Genomic DNA, 18,811 nt, shown 5'->3' with positions numbered 1-18,811 from the left:
TTCAGCCACCTCATTGCCACAGGGGGTGCAATGCCACCGTCTAGCCTGAGAACTCAAAATCTCTGTAACTCCACCCCTCGGAGCTGCTAGCCAGCCAGGCGGTAAAGAGAGTCAAAGATCCCTGAGGTGGATCCCGGCACATTCTTCCCTGCCACCCAGGCCGGGGAGCCGGAAAACCTGATCCCGCTGCTCCCAGCGCTCCCTTGGAAGTTACAGTAGTGCTCTAAGCCGGGCGCAGAGTTGGGAAATCTCTTCCTCCAGCTCCTATACTGAGTTAAAATAACTGCAGAAAATATGTGGAAGAATACAGAAATATGTTTAATACTTAGTATCAAACTAAAAAGTAATCTAAAATTACAAAACTACTTTTCTTTCATGCACAGGCTTTTTCTGGTAAGGACCGCTGGGATTGAACAGAAGCTTCCGGTAAATAAGGGCTCCGTCGGCAAGACAGCACACTGCTGTCCCAAGTGCAAACACCTGGAAAGAAAGACACGCATCACTGCCCTAACCATGGTCCCCACTCCTGCCGTTCACACAAGTTTTAAGTGGTCTGCCCACCAGATTCCTCTCTTGCTAGGGTACTCGGATTTCTCCCTGTGCTTCACCTAATACTAACGTGGAGAGACTTCAGAGATCATCTTATTCTCTTCATTGCTAAGTTTTCTAAATACTTGCCTATAGAAAGAGAAAAGATAATTTAAGGGAGCAGAAAAATAATGAAGCAGTGTGGGCTCTGAAATTCATTTGTTTGCTTTTATCTCTTGACCTGCTCTTGCATGTATTCTTTTAAGCCCTACTGAGGATATTTAGTTATCAATATTTCTAACCTCAGTGTTCAACTCTTTGACTTCTCTACTGACAAACTCTATAGAAGAAAAGGTCAAAGTTAACACCAGCTCAGTATTAAATCATGGGGACTGCAGCTCCAGAAAACTGAATGATGTTTTAATCAGTTTAATAAGATGATCCAAAGTGAACTCTCAAAGGCTAGGTTACATCTGCTTAAGGGGTAAGATTCTAAATGGGCCTTAAGAAAGTAAAATTGAGATAAAAGCAATAAACAAGAACACGTGGGGACCTTCAGACTCTCTGATGGCTATCTGAGAGCTGGTGCCCGGTTGGGGAGGGGGGTGCCATTCCTTGCATGCTGTTTGGTCAGCTTCATCCAGTGGTCAGGCAGTTTGGTTTCCTGGCTCCAGACATGGCTCTCACAGTCTCCTTTTCCACCTAGAGTCTCAAGCCACTGCCTCCTAGGTTCTGACCACACTGAATACCTCCTACCAATCTTTTCATGACTAGCACTCTGTACACTATTGGCTCCTCTACCTGGAAACTCTTCTCTTTTTTTCTCCTTTATTCTCAGCAAACAGCAATTCCACTGCCAGAGAGGTAGTTTCCTCTTTTCTGCCCTCTGCAGCTCCCTGTCAACAACTTATATACAGCGGTTTCCACTTGTGTCTCCTGTGTTAGGTTCCGAGCAACTTGAGGACAGGGCTCACACTCTAGTCAGTGCTGTCTGAAAGCAGCATAATGTGAGTCACCAATGTAACATAGCCACATAATTAAAGATTTTTTAACAGCCACATTATCAACATAAAGAAAAAAATAAGTCAGCCAGGCGTGGTGGCTCCCACCTGTAATCCCAGCACTTTGGGAGGCCGAGGTGGGCAGATCACAAGGTCAGAAGATCGAGACCATCCTGGTTAACACAGTGAAACTCCGTATCTACTAAAAATACAAAAAATTAGCCAGCGTGGTGGCGGGCGCCTGTAGTCCCAGCTAGTCGGGAGGCTGAGGTAGAATGGTGTGAATCCGGGAGGCGGAGCTTGCAGTGAGCCGAGATGGCGCCACTGCACTCCATCCAGCCTGGGTGACAGAGCTAGACTCCGTCTCAAAAAAAAAAAAAAAAGAAAGAAAAGTCATAGATTTTAATATATTTAGCTCAGTATATCTAAAATATTATCATTTAACATGTAATCAACAAAGTTATTAACAAAATATTCTACAATCCTTGTTGGGGGTAATGAATCTTTGAAATTCAATGTGTATTGGCCGGGCGCGGTGGCTCAAGCCTGTAATCCCAGCACTTTGGGAGGCCGAGGCGGGCGGATCACAAGGTCAGGAGATCGAGACCACAGTGAAACCCCGTCTCTACTAAAAATACAAAAAATTAGCCGGGCGCGGTGGCGGGCGCCTGTAGTCCCAGCTACTCAGGAGGCTGAGGCAGGAGAATGGCGGGAACCCGGGAGGCGGAGCTTGCAGTGAGCCGAGATCGCGCCACTGCACTCCAGCCTGGGCAACAGCGTGAGACTCCGTCTCAAAAAAAAAAAAAAAAAAAAAAAAAAAAAAGAAATTCAATGTGTATTTTTATGCTTACAGCTGATCTTGATTCAGACTAGACTAGCCACATTTCCAGTGCTCAGTAGCCCCATTGCCTAGCAACTATGGTTACTATACTGAACAGCACAACTCTATATTTTGTCAGCCCCTGCCAAAGTACACTTAAGAAATGAGCAAATTAATGAACGAGTAAAAAAGTGAATGAAAGTAAATCCTATGCCTGGTCCCTCCTCCTTCATAGTAGAAAGATGTGTATTATCTTCAAAAACAACTGGGGGAAGTTGACACAGAGCTATCTCATTTCTAGAATAATTCTGACTCCTCATGAAGCTGCTCAGGGCCTAAGGGAGATGAAAATCATGGGTTCTGACATATATGGCTGAGAACTCTCCTAAGTGACTCATACTATGAAAGAACATGGAAGTAAGAAGATTTATTTAAGAACTTTCTAATTCACTTCTTTAGGTCAGAACCTAGAAAAGCTAAGTGATGTTGAACCTTGTATGAGAAATCTCAGAAGAATATCAGATAGAACTATAACTAAATTACCTGAGTCATTTTCTGGCTTGCTTTCTAGGATGAAGTCTGATGGAATGGATCTGCTTCTCTTCAAGCAGTGTTCAAAATGATCCTTTAGTTGCAAGGTGCCCTGCCAATGTTCCCTTACTGTAAGGACATCATCTATTATATTCTATCTGAAGGATCTGAACAAGAAATAACTGAGCTCAAAACAGTCTCTCATCTTAACAAGTGGTATGTATCCTTTTCTATAAAAGGGAGAGCTATGAACCTCATCCATCTTTTTGTTTTGTTTTGCTTGGTATCAGGTTTCTCAGAGCTAAGTGCTGTAACTGATTCCAGTAGCTTTTGTTGGTCTAGTGTAGCCCTACGTACCTATGAGAAATCTGTAGGAACCTCTTTATTGGGTTAATTCTGCTTCTAGTATAAAATCATACTCCTTCACGTTAATCAGGGCAAGCATTCAGACAAAAATATTGAGCCACTAGGCACTGTATATTGGCCTAAGAATCTCAAGGATGAATACAGTATAGCTTTCTATTCTTACATCTGTTTTCCAAATAAATTTGCATTCTGATAAAACCTGAAGAAAGAAAGCAGAAAGACTTCCACTTACCCCTCCACCAACTGTCAATGGTGTGGTTTCTGGTATCAGAGCCAACACAGATACGATGAGCATGAATACTGTTGTTACCATTGAGTTGATAATATCCTAAAAACACACAATAAAGCTGAGTCTTACATGAAGACTACCAAGCAATGCTAAACAAAACAAAACAAAACAAAACAAAAGTCAGCAGGCCGAATGCACTGGCTCCCGCCTGTAATCCCAGCACTTTGGGAGGCGGACAGATCACCTGAAGCCTGGAGTTTGAGACCAGCCTGGCCAACATGGTGAAACCCCGTCTCTACTAAAAAAGCAAAAATTAGCCGGGCATGGTGGTACATGCCTGTAATCCCAGCTACTCGGGAGGCTGAGGCACAAAAATTGCTTAAACCCGGGAGGTAGAAGTTGCAGTGAACTGAGATCACGCCATTGCACTACAGCCTGGGCAACAGAGTGAGACTCTGTTTCAACAAAAGGAGTCAGCTTCCTAAATATTTTGAAAGTTTCATTTTATTAAACAAATTCATTTAGCACATATCTTTCAGGAAACCAAAATGTCACAGTAAAATGATACCTAGATAGTATCTGGTCTATAATGACACCTAGTGGTTTTCTTTTACCTGTAATATGCCAATCTTACTTAAAAAGCTTTTTCTTTCTTTTTTACTTAACATAAATGTAGTTGGAGGGAAAATTCATCTGATTAGGAAATAAAGTAGATGATGTATTATGTAGAAAGTTTAAGGGAGAAGGGGTGCCATGGGAAGTAAAACCGCTCATTTTTAATAACATAAGAAAATGCAGAGTAGTCTACATTGTATATTAAACTTTAAGTTACTGAAATGCAATTAATGCTGGGCGCTGTGGCTCATGTCTGTAATCCCAACACTTTGGGAGGCTGAGGCGGTTGGATCACCTGAGGTCAGGAGTTCAAGGCCAGTCTAACCAACATGGTGAAACTCTGTCTTTATTAAAAAATACAAAAATTAGCCAAGCATGCTGGTGGGCACCTGTGGTCCCAGCTACTTGGGAGGCTGAGGCAGGAGAATTGCTTGAAGCCAGGAGATGGAGATTGCAGTGAGCTGAGATTGCACCACTGCATTCCAGCCTGGGTGACAGAGCGAGACTCTGAGACTCAGTCTCAAAAAAAAAAAAAAAAAAAAAAAAAGGCAATTAATAAAACTTAAAATAGCACACACTTAAGAGAAAGTGGTAATTTTCAGGAAATCCCCACAGACATCTCTAGCAATGGATGACCAATTATGCTATTATTGCTGATGATACAGCTCATTCGCTTAATACTTTCACAAAGTAAAAATTAGTTTCATTCTTAACTGTGATGTCAAGAAGTGCAATTTTACATTTTTAAAATGGATGTGTAGTGTGGGAAAGGTAAACTGTTTAGCTGAGAAAGGCTTATGTATGGTTTGCAGATAACCACAGGCGGGAAGGAATAACACAAATAGCAAACTGCAAAACTCTGGTAATTTAGAAAAGCAATTAGGAAGAAAGTAGGAAGAGGTTCAATGGGGGCAGGGCAAGATCAGATATACTTAGGAAGAAAAAAGTTCTCATTTGTAGGAGACACTGAGACAACTATTCTAGGTTAACTCTCTTTTGTGTTGGATTTTTTGCTCTGCTTCAAAAGGCAACAGACCATACTCCTGCTTCAGACAGGCAGCCTGCCTCCTGTAAGCAATCTGGGCAAGTGTTTATAGATGGCTTTGGATCAAAGCAGTGTTCTAGGGAGGGCAGAGAACCGCAGGGGGAAAAAAAAGGATATGCCTGCCCTGGAACACCAATGATCCTCAAGAGTAATTTAGACCATTTCTTTTATATTAAAAATGAAACATCTATATGCCACAGAGTAGAATGTAAACTTAATTACAAAAATAGGGATTTCAAAGGAATTCCGAGCCTATGCTTAGATACCACCTCAAAGCCATGGGTTGACTCATTTTTTTCTGTTTTCTGTCATTTGGGGCTCTTGGGGGGAACAATCAGAGAAGGCCTGCTCTGCAGACTGTATCAGGGACAACAACTTTGGGACAATTTGAGTGGAGATGACCAAGCCCTCTCCTAGTTAGCAAAGGCAGTGGCTAGCAGATGGAAGTACTAACAACTTACCTTTTCCCCACCTACAGATGAATTGGAAGTCAGCCATCTCTGTGTCCTACACTTTAGGTAAGAGCCCCAGGCAACTTCTCCACCTGTGCTCTGGCTCCAATTCCACTCTGCAGGGACCTCACTCTATTCATTACTTTTATTTGTCCCTGGCCATATTTCCTCAACTCAGGGATGACCCCTCTAGTTGTCTCTTTCCTTCCCTGCTCAGTCCCACAACTTTCCTGTCACTTGCCCACTGGAGGCAAACTCCTCTGGAAAAGGTCACCGGGGTGGCGGGGGAGAGAGAGAGAGAGAGACAGAGAGACTCTTCTGGCCACATCTCATCTCATATGTTGGCGTTTCCCAGTTTTACCTTCAGCTCTCTCTATGCTCTTTCTGAGCCATTTTGGCCAGTCCGAGCTCAGTTAACATCACAAGGTGACTCCTAAAGTGTGGCTCTAGCTCCTCTTAAGTTTCACACCATTTCTGAACATCTCCATGTGAATATCGCATAAGTAACTAAAATCTGTATTTATCAAGCTAAACTCATTACATACTGCTCTCCTGCACCCTTCCTTAAACATATTCTTCCTCTGTCAGTATCCTCTCAAGATATGGAGGCTGATCATCTGATCATGCCACTCTCCTACTTAAAAACCCCCAAAAACTCCCATTAGGCTTTGGGTTAAAGTCCAGAGCACATAAACCCTTGTATGCCCTGACCCCATTGTCTCAAACCTCACTCTTGTCCCGGCTCTTGTTCACAACTTAATACCCAACCATTCAGATACACCTGCAGGTCCTGGAGGGTCATGCTCTTTCTCCACCTAGACCCTCAGATATGCTGCTGCTTTTCTAGCAGAAAAGCACTTTCCCTTCCCTGTCTCAGTCATCTGCTAACTACGTTTCATCCTTCAGCCCTCAGTTTGGGCAATTTTTCTTCACAGCCTATTGTGATCTGGTCCCTTTCCCTTGCTGGGTTGCATCCATGCCATCCTAGGTGTATATCTATCACAGCACCTATTCTCTGTGTTGCTTTCTGGGTGCATTTAAAGTTTCTGAGATACAAGATTTTTGTTTTGTCTTACCAAAGAACCAATTACAGAATCTAGGATTAGCAAATACTTAACATTTACTGAATAAATAATTTCATTAGATAAAGATCAGAAAGGATTCTGGGTTTCGTAACGGGGCAAAAACTTAGTTACCCATATAACACCCCATTTCTAAGAGATAAAATATCAGTAAAGTTTGATCCTTAGAGGTTTGGGGACTATTTTTTTTTTTTTTTTTTTTGGGACGGAGTCTCGCTCTGTCGCCCAGGCTGGAGTGCAGTGGCTGGATCTCAGCTCACTGCAAGCTCCGCCTCCTGGGTTTACGCCATTCTCCTGCCTCAGCCTCCCGAGTAGCTGGTACTACAGGCGCCTGCCACCTCGCCCGGCTAGTTTTTTGTATTTTTTTTTTTTTTTTTTTTTAGTAGAGACGGGGTTTCACCATGTTAGCCAGGATGGTCTCGATCTCCTGACCTCGTGATCTGCCCGTCTCGGCCTCCCAAAGTGCTGGGATTACAGGCTTGAGCCACCACGCCCGGCCGGGGACTATTCCTTTTAGTGTGCTACATATAAGCTACTCTCTCTCAGTCTATTCTGTTACACTCCCGGCTCTAGGTTTATTACTGGGACATGTAAGAAACTCCAAGGAATTATGTTTGGAGAAAAAGAAAGGCTAAAATGTGTTAGTTTTATTAAACTCTAGAGAAGCAGAGTGTGAAGAGCAACTATGCAAGACAAAGAGGATGTGGACCAGTGTTCATTATCTTCTTGAAGAAATCTTTAGAACAATTTAGTTTAACCCTTTCTGCCACTAAATGAGGTCCAACTGAGGAAGACTTTGCAATCTCTTTTCCTAGACCTCCCTCCAACCAAGTCCAGCCCTGAAGTGTAGATCAAATAGTTTTGAGAGGTGCTATGAATATCCTACTTCCCAGCTTTTCCCTTTTAGGACTTTAGTTTATGATTTGCCTGAAATGCTTGCCACTGGCCTTGAAGTTGGTTCCAGAAGGTATCATTTAAAGGCATGCTTGTGGTTTAAGAATAACTCTGAAGTCTCTTCTTGTTAATACGAATTATCAGCTTGGATATTAGCACTGTGGCATCCAAGAGGATGAGACCAGTGCAGCCGAGGAAGACATGGCAGCAATTAGTACAGCCAAAGAGAAGGGCAGCAGGAGGGTTTAGGAGGGAGATCTACGGAGACAGGATGCTGGGGATGAGACTTGCAAGAGGACAGAGGAGAAGTCACTCAGTTTTTCTTAGAATCAGCTTCTAGTCCAGTCTGAGGGGCTGCATATATCTTAACGAATAACTTTAATCTGTCCAATTTGACAGTTTTCAGAACCATCTGGGCATTCCACTGGGCAGTTATTCCTAATGATATGAGTATGGCAGGTTGCAGTCTATATACTATGAAATATAAGAGGTGCTAACATTATTTACTAATAACTACAGATATTTTCAAGTGAGATAACATTGTACATTAGCTTCTTCAATTAGTTTGATTTTCCATTTAGTGACCAAGGATGTGCAAGGATAGACACTTGTGTATCTGTTTCCATCTCTATCCCAATTTTGAGGCCATATTAACATGCATTCAAATTGGTAATAAAGATTAAGAAAGCACTATAATTTTATTAACATGGTCCTAAATTTAAATTTCTTCAGAAGATGTATCCAAGCGAATTCTAACAGAAGTGTCAGCTGAATCTACTGATAGATGTGCACAGAGAAGGTATGCTCTGTGGCTGCCCTGCATCCTTAAGACCCTCTCACAAGGCAATATAGGGCACACTAGCAATGGGTAGGGCTCCTCCTTCCTAAGCCTATCAGAGATTACCTTAAGGGTTTAAGAGAAACAAAAAACAGAGTTCATTAAAATATCTCATTATGGTAGGAAAAAGTAAAATTTAAGGATGAAACTGAACACTTACAAGCAAAGGCCAAAATAACCACTTCATTAGTCGATCAAGTCTGAGTATATATAAAAGTATGAAAAACAAAATAACGGTGACTTCAAATCCAGTGATAACAATATATGGTTCAGGGGCTTGTGCGATGATAAACAAGGTCATAGATGTCACAGTTAGTGCCTAGAAGAAAAAAACCCATGATTTATTCAGTGACAACTGAATACAAATTTAAAATGTAAAAATGATAATTTCTAAAATAATAGGCTGGGCACAGTGGGTCATGCCTGTAATCCCAGCATTCTGGGAGGCTGAGGTAGGAGGATCGCTTGAGGCTAGGAGTTCAAGACCAGCCTGGGCAATATAATGAGACCTCATCTCCAAATAAACAAAAATAACCAGATACTGGGGTTTCTGCCATACACACACACATATAAAACAGCCATGGCTAGAGTGTATGGATATTGACTTCTCTTTGTCTTTTAGAGGACTGAGTATTCCTCTCTATTTTAAGTCTAATTAATTATTCCTCTTGTGCTTCTGACACCATCACTTCCCACATCAGTTCTCTTGATCTTTTTCCACCAAATACCTCCATTCCCTCTTGTACTTTCAATCCATCCTCTGCTAGCTCCTTTTCTCATCATCCTAGAAACATCTCAGTTGTCTTCTTTAAAAATATATACACACATACTCTTTCCTTTTATCCTGCTCTCCACAGAAACCCTTGTTTTGTTTTCTATTGTTGTTATGCTTCCTCAAAAAGTCTGTATACTGGCTGTCTATAATTTCTTACCATCCATTTATCACTCCTTAATTCTTAACAATCTGGAGTCTACTGTCAGATTTAAACTTAGAATGTTGCCAGAAAAATACTGAGGAGCAAAGTTCAAAACAAATTGTCAGGGCAGGGACGGTGGCTCATGCCTATAATCCCAGCACTTTGGGAGGCCAAGGCAAGCGGATCGCCTGAAGTCAGGAGTTTGAGACCAGCCTGGCCAACATAGTGAAACCTTGTCTCTACTAAAAATACAAAAATTATCCAGGTGTGGTAGCAGGCGCCTGTAATCCCAGCTACTCAGGTGGCTGAGGCAGAAGAATTGCTTGAACCCAGGATGCGGGGGTTGCAGTGAGCTGAGATCACACCACTGCACTTCATCCAGCCTGGGTGACAGAGCCAGACCTTGTCTCAAAAACAAAAACAAAAACAATTGTCAGAGAAAAACAATTCTGATGTTTAACAGCTTTATTATCAAAGTACCACTTTTTATACACTTCTACCTAAACAATGCAATCAGAATCTATGCTATTTTAAGTGGAAAACAAAAAACAAAAAACAAAAAAAAAAACAACTCTGAAATTTCTTCATTTCCAAATGAAGATACAGAACACGGCAATGTTAAGTGAAAAAAAAATTAAGCTGGTGGGTCCCAGGGGAGTTCTGTCAATGTTCTTGGGAAATAAAGTTCTCTCCAAAGCTCTGTGCTGTTGGTAAATGGTTTGGTTAAGAGTCTTCCCTGGCTCGACTTTTAAAATATCCTGTCAGCTGGTAACATATACATACTCATTTTAACTTTAAGTCCATATAGGTTACTTATTCATAATTCTTCCAATTACTTTATTAGCATAAATATGCCCTTCTTTTAAACTTCTAAATTGGTCAGTTTGATTACTAACTAGTTACTATGTAACTTCATTCTTTATAATTAATATAATTACTATTAGCAACACATCATCTCAAACTGCTCCAATTACTCTATGGGACCAAGGCCTTCAGCCCACAGATTATGAAATGAAGGGTCACTTTTTCAGTCCCTATCCTCTGTAACCTTTTTGCATCATGGTAATTTGCACTGGTGATTATTCCATTTCCTTAAACCTTTCTATGGTTTCTGTCAAACTGGGTTCTCCTGTGATTTATATTTACAGTTCTTACATCTTTCCTAAGCTCCTGGCCTTTGTTTCCAGTTATCTTTTAAATATCTCACTAATAGTATCTCAGACATTACCACTCTATGGATATTGCCTTTGCTAATATCAGTGATTTCAGAAATACTAAATTTAATGAATGTTTTTTTCTTTTTCCAGTACTTTGAGGTGCTGTTTTATAATGAACACTTTTCATTCCTTATCCTAGTGAACCCCTATGTCATTCTCATTCCACTCAATGAGTCTGGGTCTTTAACCCAGGTCCAGTCCCCACATTTCACACCTAAGTAGCCATTTAGAATCCCTATCTGGATAACCTACAGGAATCTCAGTTCACCATGTCTAAAGCTGAAATCCTGCCCCTTCCTCCTGGATTCACAGCCTCAACTGGTGGTACCACAATCTACCTTATCACCCATGCCAGGAACCTAAGATCACTGTCCTTACCCATTCCCCAACTGATCAATAATCAGGTCCTGCTCACTTAATGCCTAAACATTTTGGGCACTCCCTCCTCTTCATCCTTACAGCTACTGCCATCAGCATCTTTTCCATGAACTATCATGACGAAATTTCTAACATGCAGGTTTGTTTATGCATTTCTTCATCTATTTAAAATTCTTCAATGGCTCTCCAGGGTCTTTAGAATAGAGCCTGCTTCTCACCATGTTTTCAAGATCTTCCACAATTTGGCTCCTGTCTACTTCCTGAGAAAAGACTTACTTCACAATTTATCCACATGAATCAAACTCCTGATCCTCTTTTCACATTTGCTTCATCAATAGGCTGTCTCATCTCAGTGGATGGCGACTCATCCTTCCAGTTGCTTAAACCAAAAACTTTAGAAGCTGTCTTGGACTCCTCTTTCATTTACCCCACATCTGGCTCATCAGCAAATCTTGTTGGTGCTACTTTCAAAATATTATATTCCAAATGTGACCACTTCTTATTACCTGCTCTGCTACCACCAGCCACCATCATCATCTCTTGTCCAGATTACTACAATTGGTCTCTTTGGTTCTACCTTTGCCCCTGCAGCAATCCCCTTCTGTCCTTCCCTACCAATCTAGTTAACATAGCAGCTATATTGTTTTTTGTTTGTTTTTGAGAGGGAGTCTCACTCTGTCACCCAGGCTGGAGTGCAGTGGGGTGATTTTGGCTTACCTCAACCTCTGTCTCCCAGGTTCCAGTGATTCTCCTGCCTCAGCCTCCCGAGTAGCTGAGATTACAGGCACACACCACCACGCCTGGCTAATTTTTTATTTTTTTTGTATTTTTAGTAGAGATGGGGTTTCACCATGTTGGTCAGGCTGCTAGAACTCCTAACTTCAAATGATCTGCCTGCCTTGGCCTCCCAAAGTGCGGGGATTACAGGGTGAGCCACTGGGCCTGGCCTAGTATACTTTAAAAATACAAGTTAGATCATATACTTTACTTAAAACCTTCCTCATCTTCACTCACTCACCCCAGTCCAGTTACGCTGGTTTTCTTGCTCTTTCTTGATGCCTTCCCGCACATTCCTGCCATAGGGCCACACTGCACTGGATTTTCTCTGCTTCAAACACTCTTGTTCCAGGTATTCTCATAGCTAACTCCCTCATCTCACTCAAATCTTTGATCAGATGTCATCTCAACAAAGCCTAGAATTCTATTCATTATTGCAACTTTTCTCTGCAACTCCCTCCCCGCCTTACAAACTCCCTTACCTGGCTTTTACTTTTCTCTTCTTCCACTGCACATACCACCTTCTAGAATACTAAAATTTATTGTGTTTGCCTCCTCTGCCCTCCCATCCCAGTATGTGTACTCCACGAGGGCAGGGATCTTTGTTTTTTGTTCACTAGTATTTTTCAGGAGGCTGGAACAGTGCCTGGCACATGACATGCATTACACAGATTATTTGAATAAATAAGGTAACACTCAACTTCTTATATTTCTCTGCAGCAATTGTGCTATTTTTTGCCTCCATGCCTTTAGTCAGGTGGCTCTTAGATCCAACCCTAGATTGCTCTAGGAAGAGTTTTTTTCTGACACCTATCTCCTTGGTTAGACGCCTCACTTCTGTGTTCTATCTCCACCTTATCACGTATCTTAACTATCTGCTCATGTGTCTGTCTCATAACTAAACTGAAGAACTCTATGAGTCAGGGATTTTTGTCCTGGTTTGTCCTTGCTGTTCCAGCTCCTAGCCCAGAGTTTGGACCATAGTAAGTATTCAAATGGTTTGCTGAGGAAATTAATATGTCAAAAACTAACCATTCTCACAGAACATGGTTCCCCCTTCAGCGTTCAAGATGTTTCCTTTTTCAGTGTTCAAGATCCCAGACCTTCTCGTCACTTTTGTCCTGAGTATTTACTCCCAATCAAAAGTGATCTCTCCTTCCCTCGACTCCAGAGTTGTTTTCTAAATCTCCTATGTATCTCAACTTACATGATATGAAAGCTACTTCTCACAATCACAGACTTTTGGTGTGAGAAGGATCTTATATGCACTTTGTTCAACCCGCTCACCTTAAGTTTAAGTCTCCTTTATAACATCCTCACCAAGTGCTCACCTATGCCTGGTATTTTTGTCTGGGAACGCACTGCCTTCCCAAGTGGCCATTTAGTTTTGGGAGATCTCCCAATATAAGATTCCTCCTCACATTAATTGGAAATGTTTTCCTTGTAACTTTGAACTATCTCCATTTTGCCTCTCCCATGTCAACTCTTTAAAACTTAAAACCATTTATTTTTTCCTTCCCTTTAAGGTTTCTCCGTGAATTCCTTCAATGATGAGTTTCTAGGATAGATTCCTTCAACTAGGACAGTTTCCACTTCTCTAACTAGCTAGGTCACTTCTCTCCAAATGATCAACTTTCTCCAAACTGTTCAGAAGCGACTGCAGTGCTCCCGGTAGGAAGTCTGCTGCTAGAAACGAGCAGTTCTCTCTTTGTCCTGGTTCTGGGTTGTATCAGCCTTGAACTCAATCACATCAAACGTTTGTCTTATAGAAGTCCACATAACACTTCCCAAAACCCCTGAGGCTTTTTTTTTCCTTTCAAATCTTGTGGGTTTCTGAGAGGTGTAACTGCAGCTGTCTCACCTGGTAACCGGGGTACCTGGTCTGTGGATTTTTCATTAAAAAAAAAAAGGTTTTGTTTTGTTTTGTTTTTGTTTTTGTTTTTAAAGAGACAGGATCTCTCTGTCGCCTAGGCTTGTGTGCAGTGGTGCGATCAAGGTTCACTGCAGCCTCGAAATCCTGGGCTCAAGCGATCCTCCCGTCCTGGCCTCCCAAAGTGCTGGGACCACAGGTGTGCGCCACGGCGCCCCACCCTCTCTGGTTTTCATGAATGTGTGTCCCTAAACCCTCCTAAGGGGAGGACGGTGCCGTATCTCTCTCCTTCTTCCCTCACGAAGCCGTGCCTTGCCTTTCAATCTTGATCAAAGCGAGGCTGAAAAGCAAACAGGGCGTTCAGCTTTGCACTTCATACCCACATCTCCCGCCCCCCGAGCAGCTTCAACAGCCTCCCGCCCTCCGCGGCGGGGCCTCACCAGCCGCAGCATCTTCACGTGTCCTTTCACACTGAAGCAGAAGGGGCGATGTTTTATTTTCGGCTGCACGTTAGCCATCGCGCCTGCAGACCGAGCAGCCGCAGTTCTCCTCAACTCTTCTCAGCACGCTGCCCGAGTAGGTTCTGCGCAGCTACAGCAACGGCCGCCGCGGCGGAGCACCGCCCTCCTAGACTTCTCGTCCAGCTGGACTTCCCGCTCTCCCGCGCGCATGCGCACGGCGCCGCGGTCGCTCTCGCGCATGCGCCCCCACGGCATCTCTGGGCCGGCAGCTCTGGCTCCTCCTGTCTTTTAGTTGTTGCGTAGTATTTTAGCGGACCTGGAGGTGGGCACACATTAGCGGACCTGGAGGTGGGCACACATTAGCGGACCTAGAGGTGGGCACGCCGGCTAGCGCCCTGTTAGCCCGCCCTGTTCGCCCGCCCTGTTCTGGCCTGGCGTTAATGACGGCAGCCTTCTAGTTTTCCTGAGGAGTCTTCCTGTCGAGAAGCCCTCCCAGGGTGGGGAGCAGAGGAGAGGGAGGGAGGTCTAGAAATGGCGGCCCCATCTCCCAACACCTTGGGCATCGTGAATATCACCTCCTTAAAGGGGATCTCCCTTGGTCATCCCGTGTAGAGCAGCCACCATCACTTCTCAGCATTTATTGCTAGCTGACGTATATCATAAAAATGCAAATTCTACAAAAGCAGGGACTGGTCTGCTGCTCTCCCTGCAGGGTCCAGGTTCTGGCACATAGTTGGTGCAGAATGTGTGCAGCCTCAGGTCCTATCCAAGCCCCCAGGGCATCACAGTCTGGACTTGTTCTGCGTATTTTTACTTTTGCCTCCCACTGGTACTCGTTCTTCCGTGGAACAGCCTGAGTCCCTTGAGATACTTCAATTCATGTTTTCTCAAGTGCTCCCATGAAGCCACCGTCTTGGGGCATTCCTTTTTAGGGATGGGAAGTATATGTCTCTCCTCTTATGTGATTTAAATTCTATCTTGGATAATTCTGCCGTCACCCTAGTTCATTCAGATCTGTTTGGATCCTGCCCATCTCAGCTTCAGTCCATTTCATTCCTTTAAATCTGATCAGCAGTTACCTCCAACAGCTTCATCACAAATCACTCAAAAATGGCCTTAATCCTGAAGTTTATTTACGGAGAGCACACTTGCTAGGTGTGTGGCAGATATGCAGGAAGCACAAAATGAGGCAACAGATCTAGAGGCAAATGACTACCTTCTCCCTGCCTAGAGGTGATTGCCAGTATTGTGCCCTCCTGGGAGAGGTAAGAAACCCTTCCACGCAAGCACTGGACCCTTCAGAGTCAAGAGTGGCAACAGCTCTGATTACTGGACCTGGGCCTGTTGAATTCTAATACACTGTGACTCCACATCTGGGCTGAATTTTTGCTGAGTATGATGGAATTCACATGCTTCCTTCCTAGCCCCTACTTGTCTGTCCAGTTGGAATATTTGGTTGCGTCCTTTGGAGGGATCTAGTGCGTTTAGAGTCTAGACGTTGGAACTGTCAAAGTTTAGAGGAAAGAGCTCCAGCTGCCAAGCAAGAGAAATGGGCTGGAATTCTAGCTTCACCCCTTAATGAATGCTGCTGATTTTTTTTTTTTTTTTTTTTGAGACGTAGTCTCTGTCACCCAGGCTGGATTGCAGTGGCACATCTCAGTTCACTGCAACCTCTGCCTCCCAGACTCAAGTGATTCTCGTGCCTCAGCCTCCTGAGTAGCTGGGATTACAGGCTTGCGCCACCACGCCTGGCTAATTTTTGTATTTTTAGTAGAGACAGTGTGTTGCCATGTTGGTCAGGCTGGTCTTGAACTCATGACCTCAAGTGATCTACCCTCCTCGGCCTCCCAAAGTGCTGGGGTTACAGGCCTGAGCCACCGCGCCCAGCCGCTTGATCATTAAAAAAAAAAATTTTTTTTTTTTTGGCAGGGGGAACGAAGTGTCCCTCTGTTGCTCAGGCCATAGTGCAGTGCAGCGATCTCGGCTCACTGCAATCTCCGCCTCCCAGGTTAAAGCGATTTTCCTGCCTCAGCCTCCTGAGTAGCTGGGATTATAGGGGCCCGCCACTACACCCAGCTACTTTTTGCATTTTTAGTAGAGATGGGGTTTCGCCATGTTGGCCAAGGCTGGTCTCGAACTTCTGGCCTCAGGTGATCCGCCTTCCTCGGCCTCCCAAAGTGCTGGGATTACAGGTGTGAGCCACCGCGCCTGGGCCAAAAAATTTACTTTGTAAAAAGACTAGGCAAGTGCAGTAGTGAGAAGAGGGGAAAGAGTAGAGCAAGGAATTATATCTGTTGCTTCTGACCATTTGAACAAGTTACCTAATTCTCTGAGGACAAGCTCGAAGAATGGGAGAGACAATATCTATATGCAGGGTTGTTGGGAGGAATAAGTGACATGAGTGTGTGCCAGGAGTCTGATTACAGAAGGTGTTCAATTAAGTAATCTGCAATCATTAATCAACCCATCAGTCACTGGTATTATGTGCCATCCATCCTCCCAGTGTTGCCAAGTTATGGGTGCGTTCTGCCAGCGTCCTAGCAGTGGGAAGGCTTCTGGCTGCCAGCGGCGAACCTCTCCGTTGGAGTATTTCTCCTCTCGCTGAGAAGATGAAATGTGACCGGGTCTCTTTAAGGGCCAGGCGCCGGGATCCAGGCGGCGCGCAAGGGCTGGACGAGCAGTAGCCCGCGCCGACTCTCACAGGAAGGAAGCCCGGGCCTCTGGATCCACTCTCCAGGGCCTCTGGATCTTCTCGCCCAGCTATGCTGCTGCGGCCGCTGCGGGGCTGGGCCGCCCTGGCGCTGCGCTGCTTTGGGCCGGGAAGCCCCGGGAGCCCGGCCTCAGGCCCCGGGTCGCGGAGGGTGCAGCGCGGGGCCTGGCCTTCGGGTAACGCGCGTCTTGGTCCCGCCTCCCAGGAGCCCCTATGTGCCCACCTACTCCCGGTTCCTGGGCTCCCGGAACCCACCCGAGCCCGAAGCGCCTCCTCCGAGGCGCGGGATTTCCTCCCCCGCTGCGGCGGGGGCGGGGACAGCCATCGGCAGTTACACGGGCGCTAGACCGCAGCGAGCGCGGGGGGGATGGGGTTCTGCGCCCGGTTCTTGTTCTGGGATGGGAAGAGAGGCGTTAAAGAGCAGCCCAACCTCGGGTCCCCCGACCCGTTTCCTGGCCCGATTCTTTCGACCTTGGGGGCGATGGGGACTGGGAGCTGCCCTAAGCCGATTCTTCTCACACTCTGGTGCCAGCGTAGGGGAGGGGGTTACGCCCCCGGCGCTCTCCTGCCCTCCCCGGGAGTGGGGACCCACTCAGAAACGGGTCACTCTTACACCCGGGTTCTGGTGTCCGCCATATGGCTGTTGAGAGAACCTCCTGTGGGGTGGATGGGCAGCGATGCCCGCCCTGGGCCTAGAGGAGCACCTGCGTCCCAGGCCGAAACCCATGCCCGCCGCCCACTCTTCTTCGTGCACCGCGAGTGGAGGCTGCTCTGCCTTTCCACTTGCTTAACACCCAGTCTGTGAAGATCTAAATAGATAACGTGGAAAATACAAAGTACAATGTAGTAAGTGAAAGAACTCGAGCACACTGGGGACCCACGCAGCCGCAGCCCAGGGCGGCACATCGGTGAGACGGTGGTGCGCGCCTCCAACCTTGGAGGGCGCCCAAAATGGAAAATATTTTTAGGCCAGGGAGTGAGCATAAAAATTAGTGTTTTTGTGGTCATGTAGCAAATTAGGGCAGAGGAGAGTTATTTACAAGTGAGTTTAAAAACTGATTTCCTTTCTTTTGTAGATAAAGAACGGGAAAAAGAGAAAAAATCCGTGGTAAGTCCCTCTTTTATGTGTACTGTCTAGGATAATATTTATTTTTTTGAAGAAGAGAGAGAAAAAAGCAGAGTAAAAAGCAAAAATACATTCCAGAGTAAAAAGCAAAAATACAAGAGAATCTCCAGGGAGAAGGAAATCTGTCACCCTCCCAGGAGGCCACCTCTGTTACCAATTTCTTGTATCTTTCCCCAGAGTCTGCACAGGTAGGAGCGCACAAGTATTTGTATCCTTCAGGTAGATTTGGTTAAAGCTTAAGGGATGATTGTGAAAGTATTTGAAAAACCCTCATTGTGTTATGGGGAAGGTCAGTTTCATCCTGGGTTGGGCAGCTCAGATGTGAGGGAAGCTCTATCGACCACCACCCTCTCCCCCCAGTGCTGAGACTGATGGGTGGGCAGGGGATCAGAGAGAAACCTTGAGGGTCAACATATGTGGGTTCAGGGATCAGGGTGGCTTTGAGATGCTGGCTCTGGGCTGGGGCTGTGACTAGTGTGAGGTTGAAGGTCAAAGGAGGGTCAGGTTGGTGTCCACCGGGATGTTGGGTGCTTTACTGGCTGGGGTAGGGAGTGATATTTTGGTCACCAACCAAGGCTCAATTCCTTAAGAGAACTGAAAGTTCTTAGCTCCTGTGGCTGGAAAGGGGGTGGCTAGGCAAGTGGCGGCAGGAGTACCGTGGCTGGGATCTGCAGAGGGTAGACAGTGTGGGCAGGCCCCCAGGGTGCTCAGGGTGATAGAGAGCTCTTGGGAAGTAGTGAAATCACACAGAAAGGATTGAAATGCTTGAGATTTGTGGAAGTTTATTGAAATTAGGAGAAGGATATGCCAGCAGGTGCCATAGAAGGGGAGGGAAATGCAAAGTTGAGCTGGATGGTAATTAATGTATTATTGTTTGTTTATATATTTAAGAGACAGGGTCTTGCTGCGTTGCCCAGGCTGGCCTCCAGCTCCTGGGCTCAAGTGATTCTCTGG

At 44.9% G+C, this 18,811-nt stretch overlaps 2 protein-coding genes across 14 annotated transcripts in view; one reads left to right on the top strand and one right to left on the bottom strand.

Moving 5' to 3' along the window:
• Positions 1 to 145: 145 nt before the first annotated feature.
• LOC105491462 (chemokine like factor) lies at positions 146 to 14,231 on the bottom strand. 7 transcript variants are annotated; one of them, XM_011757956.3, is made up of 4 exons: positions 14,001 to 14,231; positions 8,562 to 8,720; positions 3,479 to 3,574; positions 146 to 283 (listed from the first exon to the last, which is right to left on the bottom strand). In XM_011757956.3, exons 1-4 carry the CDS (start codon positions 14,076 to 14,078, stop codon positions 275 to 277), a joined length of 342 nt encoding a protein of 113 aa, XP_011756258.1. In that variant the 5' UTR covers positions 14,079 to 14,231; the 3' UTR covers positions 146 to 274. The 7 variants fall into 7 exon arrangements, with proteins under 7 accessions (XP_011756258.1, XP_011756257.2, XP_070940790.1 ...); XM_011757955.3 differs by lacking the exon at positions 146 to 283 and adding an exon at positions 298 to 480; XM_071084689.1 differs by lacking the exons at positions 146 to 283; positions 14,001 to 14,231 and adding exons at positions 298 to 480; positions 13,552 to 13,867.
• LOC105491461 (thymidine kinase 2) overlaps positions 3,041 to 18,811 on the top strand; it is a 54,391-nt gene continuing 38,620 nt past the window's right edge. The window contains exons 1-3 of one of the 7 annotated variants that reach the window (XM_011757951.3): positions 3,041 to 3,096; positions 5,614 to 5,653; positions 17,808 to 17,839. In XM_011757951.3, the coding sequence (XP_011756253.1) occupies positions 5,614 to 5,653; positions 17,808 to 17,839 (72 nt within the window). In that variant the 5' untranslated portion in view covers positions 3,041 to 3,096. Of the gene's footprint in view, positions 3,097 to 5,613; positions 5,654 to 15,025; positions 15,287 to 16,699; positions 16,908 to 17,097; positions 17,578 to 17,621; positions 17,640 to 17,807; positions 17,840 to 18,811 lie in introns of those variants that run through there. The other 6 variants (XM_071084681.1, XM_011757952.3, XM_011757950.2 and 3 more) reach the window with 6 other exon arrangements.

This window comes from Macaca nemestrina, chromosome 18 (assembly GCF_043159975.1).
Source record: "Macaca nemestrina isolate mMacNem1 chromosome 18, mMacNem.hap1, whole genome shotgun sequence".
In the NCBI taxonomy this organism is placed as follows: domain Eukaryota; kingdom Metazoa; phylum Chordata; class Mammalia; order Primates; family Cercopithecidae; genus Macaca; species Macaca nemestrina.
Note: the sequence above shows the minus strand (reverse complement) of the source record. Positions and strands in the feature narration are given on the sequence as shown.